At 36.1% G+C, this 20,571-nt stretch overlaps 1 protein-coding gene across 9 annotated transcripts in view; it reads right to left on the reverse strand.

Annotated features, from left to right (window-relative positions):
• MAGI1 (membrane associated guanylate kinase, WW and PDZ domain containing 1) overlaps positions 1-20,571 on the reverse strand; it is a 585,689-nt gene that overhangs the window by 80,481 nt on the left and 484,637 nt on the right. For 5 of the 9 annotated variants that reach the window (XM_063113324.1, XM_063113321.1, XM_063113319.1 and 2 more), the window contains exons 5-7: positions 20,045-20,246; positions 9,583-9,665; positions 4,999-5,034 (exon numbers count right to left, since the gene is read on the reverse strand). In XM_063113324.1, coding sequence (XP_062969394.1) covers positions 4,999-5,034; positions 9,583-9,665; positions 20,045-20,246 — 321 coding nt within the window. Of the gene's footprint in view, positions 1-4,998; positions 5,038-9,582; positions 9,666-20,044; positions 20,247-20,571 lie in introns of all 9 variants that reach the window. The other 4 variants (XM_063113323.1, XM_063113322.1, XM_063113320.1 and 1 more) reach the window with 1 other exon arrangement.

Below are 20,571 nucleotides of genomic sequence, written 5' to 3' on the forward strand. Positions count from 1 at the left end.
TCATATCAAAGGAACTTTTAACTAGGTAAATAGTGAGTTCTGTTACAAGAAGAATCTTTTGTGGAAACGTACCAGATTATTTTACTTGGTAAAATAATCATGCTGAAGGAAGCAACTAGGTTGTGTTTCGTGTCATTAAACAATCCTTTCAGGCAGAGCAGCAACTACTCAACTTAATTTTAAAGCCATCCTGATACATGTACTTAAGGCAAGCTTGTATAATACCATACTCCAAAGTGAATCACTATTCCTAGAAGTAGCTATTAAAACCAATTTGAATGGAATACTACAAACACTTGAAATATGGCTTATTTTGAAATAGAATCTTTTAATTCAAGAAATCATGTGGTCATAATTTTTAAATAATGACTGTTTCACTGGGGCAGAGGACTTACATATGTCACAAACAGTTCCCAACTGAGATAGAGGCATGCGCGTGCACACGAACACACACAGACTAATTACTCAAAGTTGATGTTTTGTTCAGATTTGGCGGCACATCAAGAGACATTAATTTCATGGTTTTTACTTCACATGTTACTTGTTTGCAAACAAAGAGACAGGTTTTCCCCCTTTTCTTCTAATTTAAAAAAAAAAAAAAAAAAACCACTTAGGTTTTAAAGAAGTCTTTGAATTCCAGAAGACAGAAACTACTAAAATGCAAGACAGGTCCAATTTGCAGATGTTGATACAACTTGGCATTTTTATATACCAAGTCTTGCGGACTGATGCAAATCAAATGCCTGGGAAATAGTTTCCGCTTACAAAGCTGGAAATTACCATTTAAATGAAAATGAACCAGGAAAACATCTCCAAAGAGTTAGGAAATCGAAGATTTAAAAAGTGCAAATTGGTGCACAGTCACACATTTATATGGGGCAGGAGAGTGGTTAAGTATGAGGGGACCACATTATGTTTAACTGAACCGAACCTCTTTTCAAAATCTGCGACCTTAAATATTTGGCCTGATTATCTTTAGATAAAATAGGGGAAATGTTAAGCATTCAGTTCACTCAATTATTAACTTGACAAACATTTATTGAGTGCCTACTGTTTGCCAGAAGGTGTGTTGGGCACGAGGGACACAACGATAAATACAAGTGCACCATCTTCGTAGAAAACTGAACTACCTGGTACATACGTTGATGGCGGTTCGAGGTGGGGACAAGAAAAGAAGCCACTCCTGACTTTTGTCCTGTCGCCTAGTCAGTAACAATGTTCTAGCCTTGAGAAATGAGGTCAATTGGCATTTCTGTACATTTATAAATGTAACACATCTTCTGGAACATATTAGCGAACTCCAGCAGTTTTCCAGATTTTCAAGTTAAAAACTCATTTTAAATTGAAAGGATAGATTCCTCACTTCCAATGTGGTGATTAACTTAATAATAGGAATTAGTCTCTTAATGCTTAAAATAGAAATGGGTCATCGATTTTAAAAAGGAAGATGTTTGTCCTAGAATTTGCCATTTGGTTCTAAAAAAAACTGAAAACGGCAGGAAATATTTAAGCCCAGAAAGGGATTATACTATAATTTTTTTTCACTAAACGCTCTGAAAACTCCTGAAGATTCCCCTTCCTCTGCGTAACCACTGTCCCGGAGCAGCCGAGGTTGTATACCTGTTACAGAGATTGCAGGTGGATTTTCAGGCATTTTCAGATCCAGATTGCTCTATCTTTTCCTTACCATGTGGCCTTGGCTAGTTACTTAACATCTCTGAACCACATCTTTTTCCTGGGCTTACCTCAAAGGTCAACTGTGGATTAAATGAGGATGCCTGTAAAACACTTAGCACCGTGCCTGGCACACAGGAAGTGTTAACAAATGGCAGTTGTTCCAGGAAAGTGCAAAATGAATAGTACCTACATGAATAGGACCTATAATAGGATTTATATGGCCTGCATGCTTGCTATTCCTGCATCTGAAAATCTTGTGCTGCACTATTTTGTCACCCCAGAAGCAAATACTGAGCAATCATATGCTCTAAGTTCTTTTCAAAAGAGATTTGTCAGTGTACAGATTGAAAATCATGTTCAAAATTTCAAAACTGTGACTTCATCTTGGTGGGGAGGGGAAGTCATTTTATTATCTCTACCTCCCCTGGTGGGTTTCGCCACACGAATACTCTGTAATTCCAAAAGAAGATTCTGCAGGTGCTTTTTGATTCTGGGGAGATGTGTGCAGAGAATGTGATCAATTCTGTAAACCAAAAGTGCATAATGGAGCTACTGACCCAGTTCAAACAAGAGAGTTCAGAAATGACAACTCTATAATCAAATGATCTGTGTCCAATACTCAAGCCAGCCACCCACGCCTCTCAGAGGCAGATTATAGAAAGGGTTTCCTTGTCACATCTGGAATCTAATTGTTCACCAAAAACCTGACAGTTGCTATTGTTTGGAATTAGGACCCTCTTATTAAGAAAATAGGCAGGGAGCTGTCAATAGGATCCGGAGTGAACGCAACAGAAAACAGTGTTGTGTGTGTATGTGCACGTACACATGCTGCTCTTTACACAGTGGACATGTGCAGACGGAAACCAAGGGTCATAGCTCTACGTAACCTACAACACCATATTTGGGCCATTTCTATAGCATATAACACATGCTGCTCTTGTCCCATGTTAAAGGAAAAAAGTACCATAAGGATGTATTGAGGAAAAAAAAAAAAAAAAAGGATGTATTGAAAAGTCCAATAAGAGGGAATTAGCTAATAAATAATAAAACTAGCAATAGTAACAACATGTGCTGATCACAGGGACAAATATTAAAATACGCTCTCATTAAGTCTCCTCACAAGCACCATGGGAGCTTCTCTTCCAGCCCCTCTTTACAGATAAGGAAAGGGATGCTAAAAGAAGGTAAGTAACTTGCTTAAGGACACAAAGCCAGTAAGCAGGGGAAGCCAGAAACAGCTCCACAACTGCACCAACCCATCTCCCAGAATTATAGCTATGACTACAAAAAGGGACACTGTGCAGCCATTAGAACTAATTTTTTTAGAGTCTTTAACAGCATAAGAAAATTTCCCTCAATATCACACTTACATGGGGAAAAAAACACAGAAACTGCTTTCCTGAAAATTTCAACATTCAAACTTCCATAGAAGCAAATAAGTTTGTGTCCCTATCCACAGCTGTTTTATCTCCACTGGCCACCGTCAATGGCAGAATGGTCACTCACACATATTCAAGTAGCAAGAGCAGTTGAAATTGGTTCAACAAACGATTAAGCCACTCACTTTGTGTATGAAAATCTATTCTATCTTTTTTAACTTCTTTAACTAACATCACTGAATTGATACTCTCTTTTAGATAGAATTAGTTTCAAAGTGTTTTATTACATAGGGTCAACCTCAAGTCATTCCTACCACAATGATCAGTAGGACAACTTATTAAACATCTTTAAAAATAGATCCCTCAATAGTAACTGACCATTGTTGGCATATGCATCAATTACAACAGGATATGTTCCAAACATTAAGAAAAACAAAGTTAAATTTTATTATGTCATAACTCCATTCAAGCATGATTGATTATCTGTGTAGCAAAAATAAATAAAACTGAGTGAAAGTAATTATCTGTATTAAATACATTCATTGATGGAGTTTGGATGTGTTGTCCCCTCCAAAACTCATGTGGAAATTTGACCCCCAATGTGGCAGTGTTGGAAACTGATTGAGTCATGGGGGCAAATCCCTTATGAATGGATTAATGCTCTTCCTGGGGGAAGAGTGTAATGAGTGAGTTCTCACTCTGTTAGTTCCCGCGAGACCTGATTGTTTAAAGGACGCTGGCACCTCCTCTCTCTTTCTCTCTTGCTTCCTCTCTCTTGCATCCTCTCACCATGTGATCTGCTTGTACCCGCCGGCTGCCTGCCACTTTCTGCCATGAGTAGCAGCAGTCTGAGGCCCATGCCAGATGCAGCTGTCCCAGAATCATAAGCCAAGTAAACCTCTTTTCCTTATAAATTACCCAGTCTCAGGTATTTCTGTTATAGCAACACAAAACGGACTAAAACATTCATATTTTAGATTTTAAGACAATCTCAAAAATGCCAGGCAGATTCAATAATCTTAAGACAGTTCTGTTCATACTGATGTTAAATAACCTTCTACTTAAAAAAATAACGATGGTCAATTTTCAATCAGCCAAGGCTTTCATTTGCAATTTAGTTGAAATTTGTGCTTTCCTATCTATCCTCAGTGGATGCATCAGGTGGAATGCAAACTAATATTAATATTGTTCAAAACTGAATATAAAGCACTTAATTTATAGCAGGGAACATAACTCAATTCATTCCAACAGCAAAGAAAGAAAGAGTTTGGCATTATCTGCTAATGTAAATTATTCCTACACTATAATAGTTAGAGTAGTCAAGACTTGATTGACATTGATACATACACTCTCAGGGCACATATAAACACTACAACTGCTTCCCAATCCATTCACTATAATGACAAGGTCAATAACATGAGATGTGTGACTTAATAATGACATGGTCCTAAGACTTCTTAACTATTCAATTAATCGTTGGAATTATTTTATTCCAACTACTCCTATAATGATCTTTAGTCTTGTGAGTTTTTGTTTGTTTGTTTTGCTTTGCTTTCCTGTATTACCCAAATAACCATCCACACTAAACAAATAAAGAAATGAGGCCAGACAGGTTACATGAAAGTTCAAAGGATATGCAAGCATCTCTTCAGTTTATTCCTAACCCTCAATTTACAAGAACTACCTATTGCCAATTTGCTAACTCTTGTTTCAATTTCAATTTGTGCAGACTTTTTCTTTGTAGACACATGTATTACAACTCTGTGTGGTGTCTGCAGTGAGACACCCAGGTCATAAGACTGACCTTTCCTGGATAAGCTGGAATGAAAATCATAATTGGAGAAGTGTAAACTAAAGAAACAGAGGAATTAAGCGATTCACTGGAGACAAAACCACGCAGGCAGGGCAAGTCATGCAGCACCAGCAGGCAGGGAGAATTTACCTAGTTCACTGTCCAGCTCCTCGGTGTGTACCCCTTCTTCTCCAAAGGAATGGCAGGAATGAGACAGAAAAGAGAGAAAGAAAAATTCAGACACCAGCACCAAGAAGGAAACTCCCCTCAGAAAAATAGCAGCAAATATATCACTTTCTTTTGTCCTTACCTGCATTGTGGCTTATTTCACTGGCTTGGCTAGTAAACTTGTGACCTCAGTGTAAATCACAAAATGGTAAGAGCTGATATTGGCAAAATAATTATATGGCTCATTTCCTTGCATGTCAAAATAGGATTTCATTGGTTGTAAAAGATGACAAATACCTTTGTGGTTTCAATGTTCTGAAGTGGGAAGTCACTCACTACAGACCTTATTTGGAGCAAACAAAGCTGTTAGACCTTTCCATATCAGCCCATTCAATCCTTCAATAATCCTCTAATCAGCAAGGCAATTACTCTCACAATTAAAGTATTACTTAACTTACAAATAATATCTCTGCTTGAAAACTGGAAGGTGAGATCAAATTGAGAATGCAGATTGGATAATGAGTTATACTTCAATGTCACTCAAAAAGGAGCTGGAAAGATGAATTAAGTCATGACAATGTACATGAAGTAAGCGAGGCTTGAAGGCTGCCCTGAAGGAGCACTGGGAGGCAGAGTTTACTGATTTTGTGTTTATATGTACATAAGCTTTCTAAGTCAAATAGCTCATAAATATTAGAATGGAAATGTTCTCAATAATTTCAGTGAGCAAAACAAGTCAAAATCCTTTCCATCCCTGACCTCCTCTTGCTATCAGTAAAACACTTACTATTACTGAGAACACAGGACAGCACAGAAAAATCATTTCATAATAAAGTCTCCTCAGCTACAGAGCAGTTGGTTTCCCCTCCACTGTAAGCTCCATGAATACAGAGAAAATAGGGACAAAGCCTGTTTTACCACCACAGTATGCTTAGCACCTAGTGTAGTTTCTGGTACATGCTAAGTACTAAATGTTTCTCAAATATATGAATGAATGAATGAATGAATCAATCAATCAATCAATCAATCAATTATTGACTTAAGTAACCAACATGGCCCTACACACCTCGTAAACCCTTGATTTAAAAACTGTCCAATTGCCAGCAGTAAGTTTTGACTGGCACTGTTTCTTAATGGGAGAATCCGACTTACTCAAAATGCCCATTTGGGTGTTATATAATGATGTCCCTGGAAGCATCTGTTCATTTATTCAGTAATCATTTATTGAGACTTACAATGTGCCAGTCACTGTGCTAGGTGACAGAGATACCAAAATGAGCACAATCAGACACATCTCCATCCTTTTAGAAGAGGAGATAAGTCCAAAGCTCATATAAATAAAACTAAAATTAAAACTGTGATAAGTTCTCTTGAATAAGATACATAATAGAATGACCTAATCATATCTGAGGACACAGTCATGAAAAAAAGTCCCTGAGTTGTAATCTGAAGAACATGCAAAATTTAACAAAAAGACTTTGGGTGAAAAATGACTAGAATTTAAGCTCTATGAGAGCTGGGCTTTTTGTCTGTTGCATTGACTGAAATATCTGAAGTGGCTAGAATGCACTTGACATACAGAAGGTATTCAAAAACTAATTATGAAATGTAAGAGTAATCCAAGAAGAGAGAACTGCACATCTGTCACAGGGCAGGAACTCAATGCAGATGAGTGGGAGGAAGAGCAGAGAGCAAGAGAAGAGGGGCAAGAAGCTGGAGCTGGAACATGCAGGGCTTGGAGAAGCAGGCTAAGGACGCACGTGGACAAACACTGCATGATCTCACTCACGTAGATTCTAAAGAACTTGATCTCACAGAAGTGAGAGTAGAACAGTGCCTACCAGCGGCTGGTGGGAGTCGGGGGTGAGGACAGGGAGAGATTGGTCAATGGGTACAAATTTACAGTTTGATAAGAGGAAAAAGATCTGGTGATCTATGGCACAGTAGGGTGACTACGGTTAATAATATTGCATTGTATATTTCAAAATAGCTAGAAGAAAGGATTTTGAATGTTCTCACCACAAAGACATGATAAATGTATGAGGTGATGGATATGCTATTACCCTGATTTGACTATTACACAATGTATACATGTATTGAAATGTCACAAAGTACCCCACAAGCATGTACAATTATTATCTGTTAAAAACAAAATAAAAGAGAAAAAAAAAAAGCAAAGAAAAACAAAAAAGATTGCTCTAAGTGCAGTTGAAAAGGAGAGTGGGCAAGAGTCCATGTGGGAGAAGAGTGTGGCCCAGCTAGAATAGTAGAGCCGGTGAAGAAAAGAATGAATGGACTCCAGAGATATTTAGAAAGCCAAGTGAATTCAGCTGGTTCATGGTTTAGACATGGGTGTGAAGAAAAGTGATAGATCAATGGGGACTCAAGTATGCATGAATTTACCCTCGACTGAGTAGTAAACACTTAGAGAGGATCAGATTTTAGGGGCAAAAATCATTAGTTTTAATCAGACAGAGTTTGAAGTCGCTTTGAGACAACCAGTTGGCGTTATCAACTAGGCAGATGAAAATACTGGCCTAGAGCTCAGAGGAAAGGTCGAAGGCTTCTAACTGAACAAGACGCATAGCAGTGACCGAAAGAGTTATACATCAAAGAACAAAATCCCAAACGAAAGTTTCTCACTTTTTCCAAATAGGAAACAGAAAATATAAAGTCTTTACAATAATTAAGTATAATGTTACACTGTTACATCCCATGTGCATATGACCTACAGAGAGTCAAAGGAAATACAGAAACAGTTGTGATCAGTAATGTTTTCCTGCTTTATGTCATAATATAAACAATAACACAAAGCAGCTTTGTGTTAACTGGCAACAGAAAATGCAAACTTATACTTGTCATAATCTGGTTTTATATTTATACTGTTTGTGTGTACATGCAGAGAAATACATATAATTTCTACTAGAAATAGAATATGCATTTTAATGTTGATGGGATAATTACTAAATTAACTGCATTTAGTATGACTACATACTTGTTCCAAAGGAAATAACATTAACATAAATGATAAGAATTCCAAGAATTAAAAATTACTAGATTTGGTAACAAAAACATTCACAAATTCTACTCAATACTTTTACTTCTCTAACAGATTTTCTCAGTAAAAGCTACCTCAGTTTTCTATCATCTATAAAATTAAATTAACAGGCATTTTCATACATTCTCAGTATAATTATAACAGATATTGACACTGAAGACCCTATGGTAATAAGAGTGCTTAAATTGCCTTCAAAATCATCAGCCCTCAAATAAAGACTAATTTTGTTCTGTGAGTTTTATGGTTGAATGTTTTATGTTCTGATCTTTGAAAACTGGCCACCTATGTATTATATATTAAACAGGACATTTGAATAATCAGGAAAGTCCATTATCCCCTAAGCATGCAAAATAACGGAGCTGACCACACCTGTTCTGTTCTTCCTTCAGGAATAAAACCAAGCAATCAAAATAAAGCAAGTGTCTCGGTCACACCTCCTAAGTCAGAAGAACTTGTATTTCCACTTGAAGTTGCTCAGCTAAACATGAACACACAATTCCATGTTCATTTAAAGTAATCTGCAAGCCATGTATGATGGAAGAATTTTGGAGTACCAGGTTTCAACAGCATTATACTTTAAAATACTGACTTGCATTTTCAAATACACCCCATTTATACAAACAATTCTGCACTATCAGACAAATTAGTAAAGTTTGGTTATCTTCCAGCAAGTATGTATTCAGTAATTATACTACTAATTCAAATACCAGAACTGAATAACGAGTAGCAAACAAACCATTTCCCTTTTCTTCCGTCCACGTCAAAAAGTAATTTTGGTAGAACTTTGGATAGACTTCACAGTAGTGAGAAGGTACACACTTACTCTGTCTTGATATATTTTCTTCCTTTTTAGAGAAGTAATTAGAAACCCCAAATAAAGTTATTTTGTTGAAATAAATGTTTTCAACCAAAATTCTTACAGTTAGTTCATTTCTGAGATTAACGTGAAGAGTGGCTCTAGGTGACACTTCAGCCTCTTTCTTGAAAGAATACACTTTTCAGGTATCTTGGGTGTACTTTAAGTTACAAAGAGATTCCCAAACATGTCAGGATTTGCTTCTCCTACTCCCAAGACTGGGGAATAACAGTTATAAAATACGCTGAGTTCAAGAAATGCTCCTGAGTTTTTCTCCTAAGATTTTCATACCACACCGTTAGGGGTCACTAGGTGACAGTAACCACAGCATCTTTGGTTTCTATATTTCTAGAGACTTCTTAAAGTCTTCTTCAAGTTCCAGAGAATCTATCTTCATTTGATTAGTTTCTGACTGTGCTACAGTTCTAATTCTAATGTGTGGATCTGCCTTTATGTGTAAATAAATCATTCTTTTGAAACAATTCTACTGACTTTCCTTCTACTTTTGCAAACCATGGTGCATTTACTAGAAATTGGACTACCTTTTAAACATTCATCGTTAAAAACCAACTGACCTTGCTAAACTCTTTAAAATTTGTATATGTGAACAAGCCCCCAACTCACTTAACCCAAGACCTTTCCAGTCCCTTACCATCATCTTCACACTCTTCCAGAGGCTTTTGCTGCTTGTTCAGGCACCGAGGGTCTAACCAAGATGTTGTTTTTGTGTTATGGCTGCAATCCAGAAACAAAAACAAGAAATTTGTTTGAAAATGAAAAAAAGCAAAAAGCCCAATGACAGAATTATACATTCTTGAATATCTGTTTCCAAACAAAAGCAAAGATACTTTCCAACTGCAAACCCAAACCAGAAGAGAGCCTGAGTTTGGAATTATTAAAATACCATGGGAAGGGTCTTAGGTAGGCTTTTTACCTAACTAAGATATAATCATTCAATTACTGAAAGCTTAAAATGTAATACCAATTTTATTCTTTGAAAGATAAGCTACAAATGACACCTCTTGCCTGTACTGTCTACCCTTGTCAAGACTTATTTTAGTCTTCACATTTGCCAAAGAGCAGACTCTAATTTATTTTAAATTTGTCTATGACTTAAATCTTGGATGCTGGAATTCACAAAGAAAGCTGCTATTTCACTCATTATATACATAAGAATTCTCATGACAGCGTGAAACTACCTCAATTCACACAAGTGGCTCAAAACTACTAATACACATCATTAGTCACAGTGTCCTAAATTATGCTTTAGACGTACTGAAGGCAACCCAAAATTATCTATCATAAATAGAACCTAGGCCAAGAAAAAGCTTGGAGAAGCTAAAGATGATGCCGAATGACCTTCTGGAGGGTACAGTACAACTCTAGATGATGTATTTCAACAGACAGTGACTGGGGCTTTGAAGATCTGGCAGTGTACAGAAACATTCCCAAGAATTATGCCCTTTAATTATGTTAGAAATGTCAGGAGAATGGCTGGAAGAATTCAGCCTTTGTGCTTCCTAAAGCAGATGAAGACACTGAGACAAAGTTCTGCTTGAGGCCCTCAGTACCCTCAAAGCAGCTAAGTGGGTCGGGCAAAGAACTCCAAGTCCAGTAGTTTTGACTACAAACCAGTCATGAAAACAAGAAATTAAAAAAAATTTTTTTCCTTTTTAAAATTTAGGCAGTAAGCTAATTTTTTTCTTTGAAGTTTGAGGTTTAGGTTGTAAATATGGGAGGGGGGATCACCAAAGCTCTTCATTTTCAGATTCAAATCTTATTAACTGTTAAGAGAAAAAAAAATATGTCAAGTGAAAGCCACAATGTGTAAATGTATACACGTTATCTCAACTGTGTTAAAAGAAAAAAACAAAATAAGGGTTAAAACAGTAACAGCCGCCACCACCAATACACCAGTACTACTTATTTATTTGACCAGAATACCAGCATCTGTTCCAAGTCTTACATATGTTACAATTTACTTAACTCTTACAGTAACATTATGAGAGAAGTATTATTAGCATTAAAATTATTACTCCCCATTTAACAAATGAGAACACTAAGGATAGAGAGGTGAAGAAATTTGGCCAAAGACACTGCTGATACATAGCAGAAACCCAGGGAGTCTTACACTAGAATTCATAGTCTGTACTATTCCTGCACACTAAGATAGTGACAATGGTCATTACTGGGAGGGAAGGTTATATATGATTTAAAACCAAACTTTTTATTTTGAAATAACTGTAGATTCATATGCAATTATAAGAACACTGAGAGATTCCACATGCCCTTTACCTAGACACCATCAAGAGTAACATCTTGTAAAACTATAACACACTGTGACAAGTACAATATTGATGTCAATACAGTCAAGACACAAAACACTCCCATCATCACAAGGATTCCTCTCGTTGTCCTTTTAGAGTCATACCTGGTTGCCTTCCAACCATCCCCCCCAACCCTCTTCTTAATCCCTGGCAACCATTAAGCTGCTCTCCATTTCTATAATTTTGTCATTTCAAGAATGTTACATAAGTGGAAGCGCAGTTATGTAATACTTTGGGAAAGATATTTTCCACTCAGTATAACTCTCATCAAGATTGCTGCATATATCCATAATTAATCATTTTTTATTGCTGAGTAATTTTGCATGGCATGGATGTACCACAGCCTGTTTACCCATTGAAAGATATTTAAAGTTTTTGGCTGTGTGGAATAAGTTTACTATAAACATTCACATACAGGTCTTTGTGTGAACCTAAGTGTTCAGGTCTCTGAGAAAAATAACCAAGCATGCAACTGCTGGATCGTATGGTAGTTGCATGTTTAGATTTTTAAAAACCGTTTTCTAGAATGCCATACAATTTTATATTTCCACCAGCAATGTATGTGTAACCCAGTTTCTCTGCATCTTCACCATCATTTAGTGTTGTCACTGTTTTTCACATTAGCCATCTTAATAGATGTGTAATGACATCTAATTGTAGTTTTAATTTGCATTTCTGTAAGGCTAATGGTGTTGAACATTTTTTCATGTGCATATCTTCCATCTCTATATCCTTTTAATGAAATGTCTATTCATGTCTTTAGCTTACATTCTAACTGTATGTGAACTTTTTTTTTTACTTGAGTTCTGAGAGTTTTTTTTATATATTCTAGGTACTAGTCACTTATTCAGATATGGAGTCTGCAAATACTTTTCTCCTTGTCTGTAGTTTGTGTTTTCATCTTCTTATCAGGGCGTTTTGCAAATCAAATTTTTCATTTTAATAAGGTCACACTTATCAATTTTTCCTTTCTAGGGATCACACTTTTGATGTCAAGTCTAAGAACTCTTTGCCTAGCCCAACATTTCAAAGGTCTTCTGGGTTTTTTTCCCCCTGAAGTTGTATCGCTTTATGTTTTACATTTCATTCTATGGTTTAAGTTAATTTTTTGCATAAGGTATGAGGTTTATTTTAGGTTGAGGTTAAGTTATATGCCTCTGGCTGTCCACTTGCTCCAGCACCATTTATTGAAAAAGCTATCTTCCCTCCAAAGAACTGCTTTCAAACCTTTGCCAAAAACCAGTTAGGCACAGTTGTAGGTCTATTTCTGGGTTCCACATCTGTCCCACTGATCTATGTGTCTATTCCTGCACCAGTACCACAGAGCCTATACTGTGGGTCTACATACAATGTCTTGATATTGAGTGACTCATTACATTGACTTTATTCTTCTTTTTCAAAATTGCTTTAGCTATTCTAGTGTCTTTGCCTTTCCACATATATTTTAGAATTTGTCTATTAATCTACAAAAAAACTCACAGAGACTTTGACAGGAATTGCATTAAACCTGTATATCCATTTGAGAAGCACTGCATCTTTATCAATTCTGAATCTTCCAACTCATAAATAGAGTATATGTCTCTCCATTTATTCTTTCTCTGTTTTCTTTCATTGGCATTTTGTAGTTTATAGCATACAAAATCCTATACATGTCTTTTTAGCTTGCTACCTGTTATTTTTTGAGTGACTATAAATAATATTTAAAATTCCAGTGTCCAACTGTTCATTGCTAGTATATAGATAAAAGATAAGCATACAAATATCGATTGTTTATTTTGCAACCTTACTGAACTCACTTACTATAGAATTTTTGTGGGTTCCTTAATTGTGATTCTCTACATAATCACGTAATCTGCAAAGAGGGATAGTTTTATTTCTGTCTTTTAAATCTGTATGGCTTTTATTTCCTTTTCTTGCCTTTGAGACTGCCTAGAGCTTTTAGCATGATGTTGAATAAGAGTAGAAAAAGCTGACAAGATTAGGCTTGTTCCTAATCTTACAGGGAGGGCATTTCATCATTCACTATTAAGTATAATGTTGGATGTAGGTTTTTCATACATGCTCTTTACCAAATCAAGGAAATTTCCCTTTACTCTTATTTCCCTGAGATGTTTTATTATGAATGAGTGTTAAATTATGTCAAATGCTTTTTCTGCATTGATTAACATAACCATGTAATTTTTTTCTTTAGCCTATCAATATGGTAGATTACACCAAGTGATTTTTTAAATATTAAGCCAGATTTGCATCCCTAGAATAATTCTCACTTGATCATGGGAATAGTCTATATTGCTGAACACTATTTGCTAATACTTTGTTAAGGATTTTTGCATCAATATATTTTTGTATTGTCTTTGTTTAGTTCTGGTATCAGCGTAAGACTAGTTTCATATAAATAATTGGGAAGTGTTCCTCCTCTTCTACTTTCTGGAAGAGATTCTACAGAAATGGTGTTAATTCTTCTTTCTACAGTTGGTTTCTCCTTCTGGGTCTAGAGCTTTCTTTCTCAGGAGTCTTAAAATTATAAATTCAATTTCCATAATGTTTATAGGGCTATTTAAATTATCCATCTCACACTGGATGAGTTGTGGTTTGCTTCTTGAGGAACTGGCCCATTTCATCTAGGTTGTCAAATGGATGTGCACAGATTTGTTGGCAGCATTACTTATTATCTTTCAGATGTTTTCAGGGTCTGTGGTAAATCTGTTTAATTCCTAATATTCGTAACTTATGTCTTCTCTCATTTTTTTTATTGTCAGTCTTGCTAGAGCTTCCTCAATTTTATTAATCTTTTTGAAGAACCAGCTGACTGTTTCACTGATTTTCTCCATTGTTTTTCTGTTTTCAATGTCGTTGATTTCTGCTCTTATCTTTATTATTTCCTTCCATCTGCTTAGTTTGAGTTGAACTTACTCTTCTTTCGCTAGGTTCTTGAGTTAGAAGCTTAGGTTGTTAATTTGAGATGCTTCCTCTTTTATAATATATGTTTTTACTGCTATAAGTTTACCTCTTTTCACTGCCTTGGCTATGTCTCACCTGATATGCTGTATTTTCATTTTCATTCTGTTCAATTTTTTAAAAAAATTTCTCTTGAGGGCCGGCCCCGTGGCTCACTTGGGAGAGTGTGGCGCTGGTAGCGCTGAGGCCATGGGTTCGGATCCTATATAGGGATGGCCAGTGCGCTCACTGGCTGAGTGTGGTGCAGACCACACCGTGCCGAGGGTTGCAATCCCCTTACCGGTCAAAAAAAAAAAAATTTTCCCTTGAGACTTCCTCTTTGACCCATGGATTATTTACAATTGTGTTGTTTCGTTTCTAAGTGTTTGGAGATCTTTCTGCTTTGTCTGATATCAATATGGCAACTCTTCCGATTAATGCATTTTTTTTAATATAATTCTTTTACTTTCAACATATCTATATTGTTATATCTGAAATAAGTTTCTGTACACAGCATATAGTTGGGTCACGGTTTTTAATTCACTTTGTCATTTTCTATCCTTTAACTGCTGTATTTAGTTCAGTTCACTTAACGCAATTATTGGTATGTTAGGGCTTCAGTCTTCTGCTTTGTTTTTTATTTTCTTTTTGTTCTATTTTTCTTTTCTTTTTCCAGCATTCCTGTGGGTTACTCAAAGTCTTAAATTTCATTTTAATTTACCTACAGTACTTTTGAGTGTACTTCTCTGTATACCTCTTTAAGTGGTTACTTTAGGTATTATATGTATACACTATATACAATATGTATAAATATATATCTTATCACATTTAGGTATTACTATTATACATATTATTATATGTATACACACACGAAGGTACTTCAGAATGTTTGAGATAAAACTGAATTAGAGAGATGGTAAGAATCCTTCTGGGAACTTTTTGAAGACTCCTCACGTGTGTGCATGCATGTATGTGTATTTTACCACAATCTACTAGTGTCATTTTACTAGTTCACTTGAAGTATAGAAACCTCATCTCTATGTATATCCCTTTACCATCCCTCATTTGTAAAAACTTGTCTTAAATGTTCTTTCTACATACATTTGAAACATATTAGACAGTGTTATTTTTTTTCTTCAACCCTCAAACCTAGGTTAGAAAACTCAAGAGGTGGAAAAAAATGTGTTTTACTTACTATATTTTTACTCTTTCCATTTTTCTTTCTTCCTCCCTGATGTTCCAAGATTTTAACTTTTTTTTCCCCCTTTCTTTTTAGAGGATATCCTTTAGCCATTCATTTAAGGTAGACTTGGTGATAAGTTCTCTTAGTTTTTCTTCATCTAAAAAATCTTGATTTCCCATTCATTGCTAAGGGATATTTTCACTGAATGTAGGATACTAGGTTAATTCTTTTCTTTCAGCACCTGAACGTGCTGTACCACTTGCTTTTGGCCATTGTGGTTTCTGTTGAGAAATACACTGTCATTTGATTATTTTACCCACATACATAATGTGTCATTTCTCTTGTTGTTTTCAAGATTTTTCTTTGTTTTTAGTTTTCGGAAGATTGACTATGATGTGTTTTGTAGTTTTCATTGGATTATTCTGTTTGAATTATTAATTGAATTATTATTCAGCTTCTTGAATTTGTAGGTTTATTTCTTTTCCCCAATTTGAGGAATTTTTAGTAGCCATTAGTTCTTCTACTACTTTTTTTTTCTTTCAGTTCCACCCACTTTCTGTTCTCTTGAGATTCTGGTGACATAAATGTTAGATCTTTTGTTACTGTTCCAAAAGCCCCAGAAGCTGTTTTCCACCACCACCGCTGCTGCCCCTCTGTCAACTTTCTCTCTGTTGTTCAGTGAGGGTAATTTCTATTTTCTATCTTCAAGTTCACTGATTCTTTCCTCTCTCTCCTCCATACTACTGTTGAATATTGTTGGATACTGTTGAACCTGTCTTAGCTTTTTATTCTGGTTATTATATTTCTGAGTTCAAAAATTTCAATTTTTTGTATCCTCTATTGTTTTGCTGAAACTTTCTATTTTTTTGCTAAAACTTCTATTTTTCCATTTGTTACAAGCATGTTTATGATTGCTCACTAAATATTTTTATAATGGCTGCTTTAAAATCTTTCTTAGATAATTCCAGCATCTCTGTCATCTTGGTGTTGGCATCCACTGATGGTCTTTTTTTCACTCAAATTTGTGAACTTCCTGGTTCTTAATATAAGAAGTGATTTTTTGATTAACCTGTCTGTACCTTTTGGGTACTGCATTACAGGACTCTGGATTTTATTCGAACCTTCTACTTTGGCTGGCTTTCCCTGACTCTGCTCCAGAGAAGAAAAGGGTGGTGCTACCTGTTACTACTAGCTGGGGTCTCCCCTTGGCTTTCGTTGAAACTGGATGCAGGAAGGGACTCCTTGTCCCTTCTGGGTGGGTATGGCAGTTCCAGCTCCCCACCAGGCCTTTGCTGGTACCAGCTTGGCTGGGAGGAGTAAAAGTGTCTCACTGCTGCTCCCAACTTGGCCTCATGGCTCCACGGGGAGAGCGTGGACTCTTCACTACTGGATAAAGGTAGTCAAAATTCTGACTCTCCTCTAAAGCCTCCTCTGACACTTCCCTGGTGGAGAGAAGGAGGGTGCCCATCACTGCCAGGTGGAAGTCCAAACTCCTCTCATGTGGTCTCCACAGAACCCAAGTAGGGAAACGAGGAGTGCTCATTGCTGCCTAGATGCAATCAAAGTGCCACTTCTACGCTCAGGCTTCTCTGACGCCACTCCAGTAAGGAGGTGTGGGCCCCTAGTCACAACCTGTCGAGTGAGCCTGGAGGTCTAGGCTCCCCACTTGACCTCCACTGGCAGGGTTGGGACACAGGTTATTCTGTGTTGTTGGCTGAAGCAGACAGTTGTTGAATAAAAGTTTTCTGTCTTATAGGATGCTCCTTTCTTGATCCTTTGGCTAGAGAGAGCAGGCTTTTATTAGGGCTTTTTGTGTCTCCATCCACTAGTATTTCTGAGCTGCTGGCTTCTTCAGCTCCAAGTTTGGGATAAATGAAGTAAAAAGAAAACTCAGGGAATTCACCCCCTGTTGTTCCTTTGATCCCAAACACCCGAGCCAGTCTGCCTTATTTGCTTCTCCTTTCAAAGTCTTCTTATGTTTGCTTTCTGTACAATGTCCAGGCTTTGTAAGTCCATGCTTTAGGTTTTAATGTTCTTTTTAATTTCCAGGATTTCTTAGATTTCCCACAAACTGTAAAACTAATACATGCCCACACATATACATACACATACATAAAACAAAGTAGATCTGGTTCAGTTCTATTAAAATTTAACTTGCTATTCAATCTAAGTTATTCTAAGAAGTGTTTCAGAATGAAAGACACCTGAAAACTCAGTAACCAAGATACATAATTTAGGCTAAAATATAAATGCTATCTAATCACTTAATATCTACGTATTTTGATAGTTGTAGACCAAATCCCATGTAGTTGTCATAAGCCATAGCTTTGTATACTTTCTATTAAACTTGAGGCTGGTAAAACATTGGCATCAATCTGCTAAAATCTAAATTAAGTTATAAAGTAAATCACTGCACTCTCCTATAAGCCAGCCACAGTTTGGGGGGCTAGTATCTCACTAACCATCAACATATCCGATGTTCTTTTTTCAAATTTATCAAGTCAGTCTTGAACAAAATTACTGGTACATTCTTTTCCAAGAATTTAAGTTTCACATGTTATTCTGTATCAGGAATGCTTCTATTATACTTTCTTTTTCTCAGAACAATTCTTCCTTACTCACGGACATAATTTCAAAAGCAATTTATTGCAAAAGCTAAGTACAACATCCTGAGCTTACAGTAGACGTCCCTTTCCATAACAATGTTTAATCTCATCTGTAACAACCACGGATGATGACGATGACAATAAACAATTACAACAGTGATCACTAATTAGTACTAGCCCAAGGACTTTATATTCACTACTTCCTCAAATTCTCATAACAATCTGACGAGTTAGGTACGACGCTTAATATTCATGTCCTCCTTTCACAGATATGGAAAACTGAGATGCAAACAGGTAAACTCAAGTTCCCAAGGGCACTCAGCTAGTAAGTGGTGGAAACTGCATGACTTTTAGGTGAGCTCTTAATCACTTACTTGCCTGACTTCCAGGAAAAGACTACAGCTTCCATCCCTGTCTCTAATCAGTATTTGTCATTAACATGAAGAAGGAAACATGGACTGTTCTCTTTCCGGGGTCAGAAAATAACAGAGGAGCTCTAGTTCAGTTATCTCAGACTTCTTCCAGGTAGGTTCTCACAGCGAGTGTTCTGAAACCCAAACCTTTTTGCTCACTCCCATGACTTAAGGAAAATTACACTTTCTTATCTTCATTGTTTCTTCTACTTACAAAATACATGCTAAGTATAAAAAATTCAATCCCCACAGAAATGTATAATGTGGTCAGAAAATAAATTCCTTACTTAACTCAAACCCAATGATTGATAGATACTTCTAGAATTTTTCTAGATATAGAGTTACATCTACATATTCATAACTGTACACATATAAGAGACATAGCACATGTGTGTACATGAATTTATTTTACAAAAGTGAATTCTTCATATATTCTTCTGCAAAGCTGCCCTTTCTTATAGTTTACTTAGGAACAGACCTTCAATTTTAATTGATGTGAGTATAAGAGATTTATCTATGCTCCTATTTTTTTATAGTTTAATTGGCTGCTTTCTTTTCCTTTTTAGTGGTACATAAAAAATGGTGAATTTTGGGCCGGCCGGTGGCTCACTCGGGAGAGTGCAGTGCTGATAACACCAAGGCCCCGGGTTCGGATCCCATATACGGATGGCCGGTTCGCTCACTGGCTGAGCGTGGTGCTGACAACACCAAGTCAAGGGTTAAGATCCCCTTACCGGTCATCTTTTAAAAAAAAAAAAAAATGGTGAATTTTGATTTTAGGATGATAGAGTCAAAGTACTGCATTTTAAAAACTGACTACTGTTAGTTAGGAAAATCACATGATCTTAGATTTCCCAAAATGATTTCACTTGTAGGTATTTTTTCCTTTTCAATCAAAATTATTTATAAAATGTTTAGCTATATAAAATTTAAGTTTTATAATTTTGAAAGATTTTCACATCTACCTATTCTTAAACTTCGACCCATATACTTTGCACCATGTCAAAAATTTACCTTAAAATGGATCATAAACCAAAATGTAAAATGTAAAACTACAGAACTTCTTAAAGAAATAAAGCAGAAAATCTTAATGACTTTGGGTTAGGCATCAATTTCTTAGCTATTACAGCAAAAGCACAATCCACAAAAGAAAAAAATTGATAGATTTCATACAAATTAAGAACTTCTGTTGTTTGAAAGACACAGTTAAGACAATGAAAAGAAAGGCCAAACTTGGAGAAAATGCTTGCAAATCACAAATATGCATCCAGAATATATGAAGATGTCTTAAGACTCAACAATAAGAAAACTGCAAACCAATTAAGAAAAAACTGTCAACGAATTTACTAGTTTTAATAGCTAAATGTATTATTTATATATCATACCATAATTTATATATACCATAATTTAGTTGTCTAACCTTTCAGGGAATTATTGACCTTATGCTTCTTCAAATGTTTCAGACTCAATGATCAGGTTAACATGGCTAATTACTTTTATTCAAAGCTTGTTAAACCTTATAAAAGAACACCCTCAGTGTGTAATCAATCCTTTTAGATTTAATTTACATCTACAGATCCTAGATGGAGAGAAGGAAGGGAACAGAAAGAGAGGGAGAGATTTAGCTAAAAATAAAGGTATACTTTACTCTATAAAATAGACTTCTCCATTTTCGGTATAGGCCATCTCCCAGTTTTCAGGTAGAGGACCTAAGTTATCCTCTGCAGAAAGAGGTAGGTATTGAGGGAACTTCTGAGAAGGGTCCGTGATGGGAGCAGCGGCGATGCTACTATTTGCGGGTGGTAGTGATGTTTCCTGGAGAGGGTGATCGTCTCGGTCACCAGAATCGGCTGTTTAATCATGTGGGGTGGAGAGAGAGAGAGAGAGAGAGAGAGAGAGAGAGAGAAAGAGAAAAAGAGGTGTTCAGCAATCATCTTCTACACCTGGGAAGTATACTACTGTACACATTGTACATATCTACATTCTTAAAAGCTCTTATCTTTTTCTAATTGCTGGCCATTGACTATGACTTCTGTTTTATTTAGATAAATGGTCCTTAAATAGAAAGCAGCAAAATGATTGACGCAATTTATTTTACTTAAGTAAAATATCACAGAAACAGTACACGTATAAATAGATATAGTACATATATATGCATATGTTTTACAAAAGTGA

This window comes from Cynocephalus volans, chromosome 11 (genome assembly GCF_027409185.1).
Source record: "Cynocephalus volans isolate mCynVol1 chromosome 11, mCynVol1.pri, whole genome shotgun sequence".
In the NCBI taxonomy this organism is placed as follows: Eukaryota; Metazoa; Chordata; class Mammalia; order Dermoptera; family Cynocephalidae; genus Cynocephalus; species Cynocephalus volans.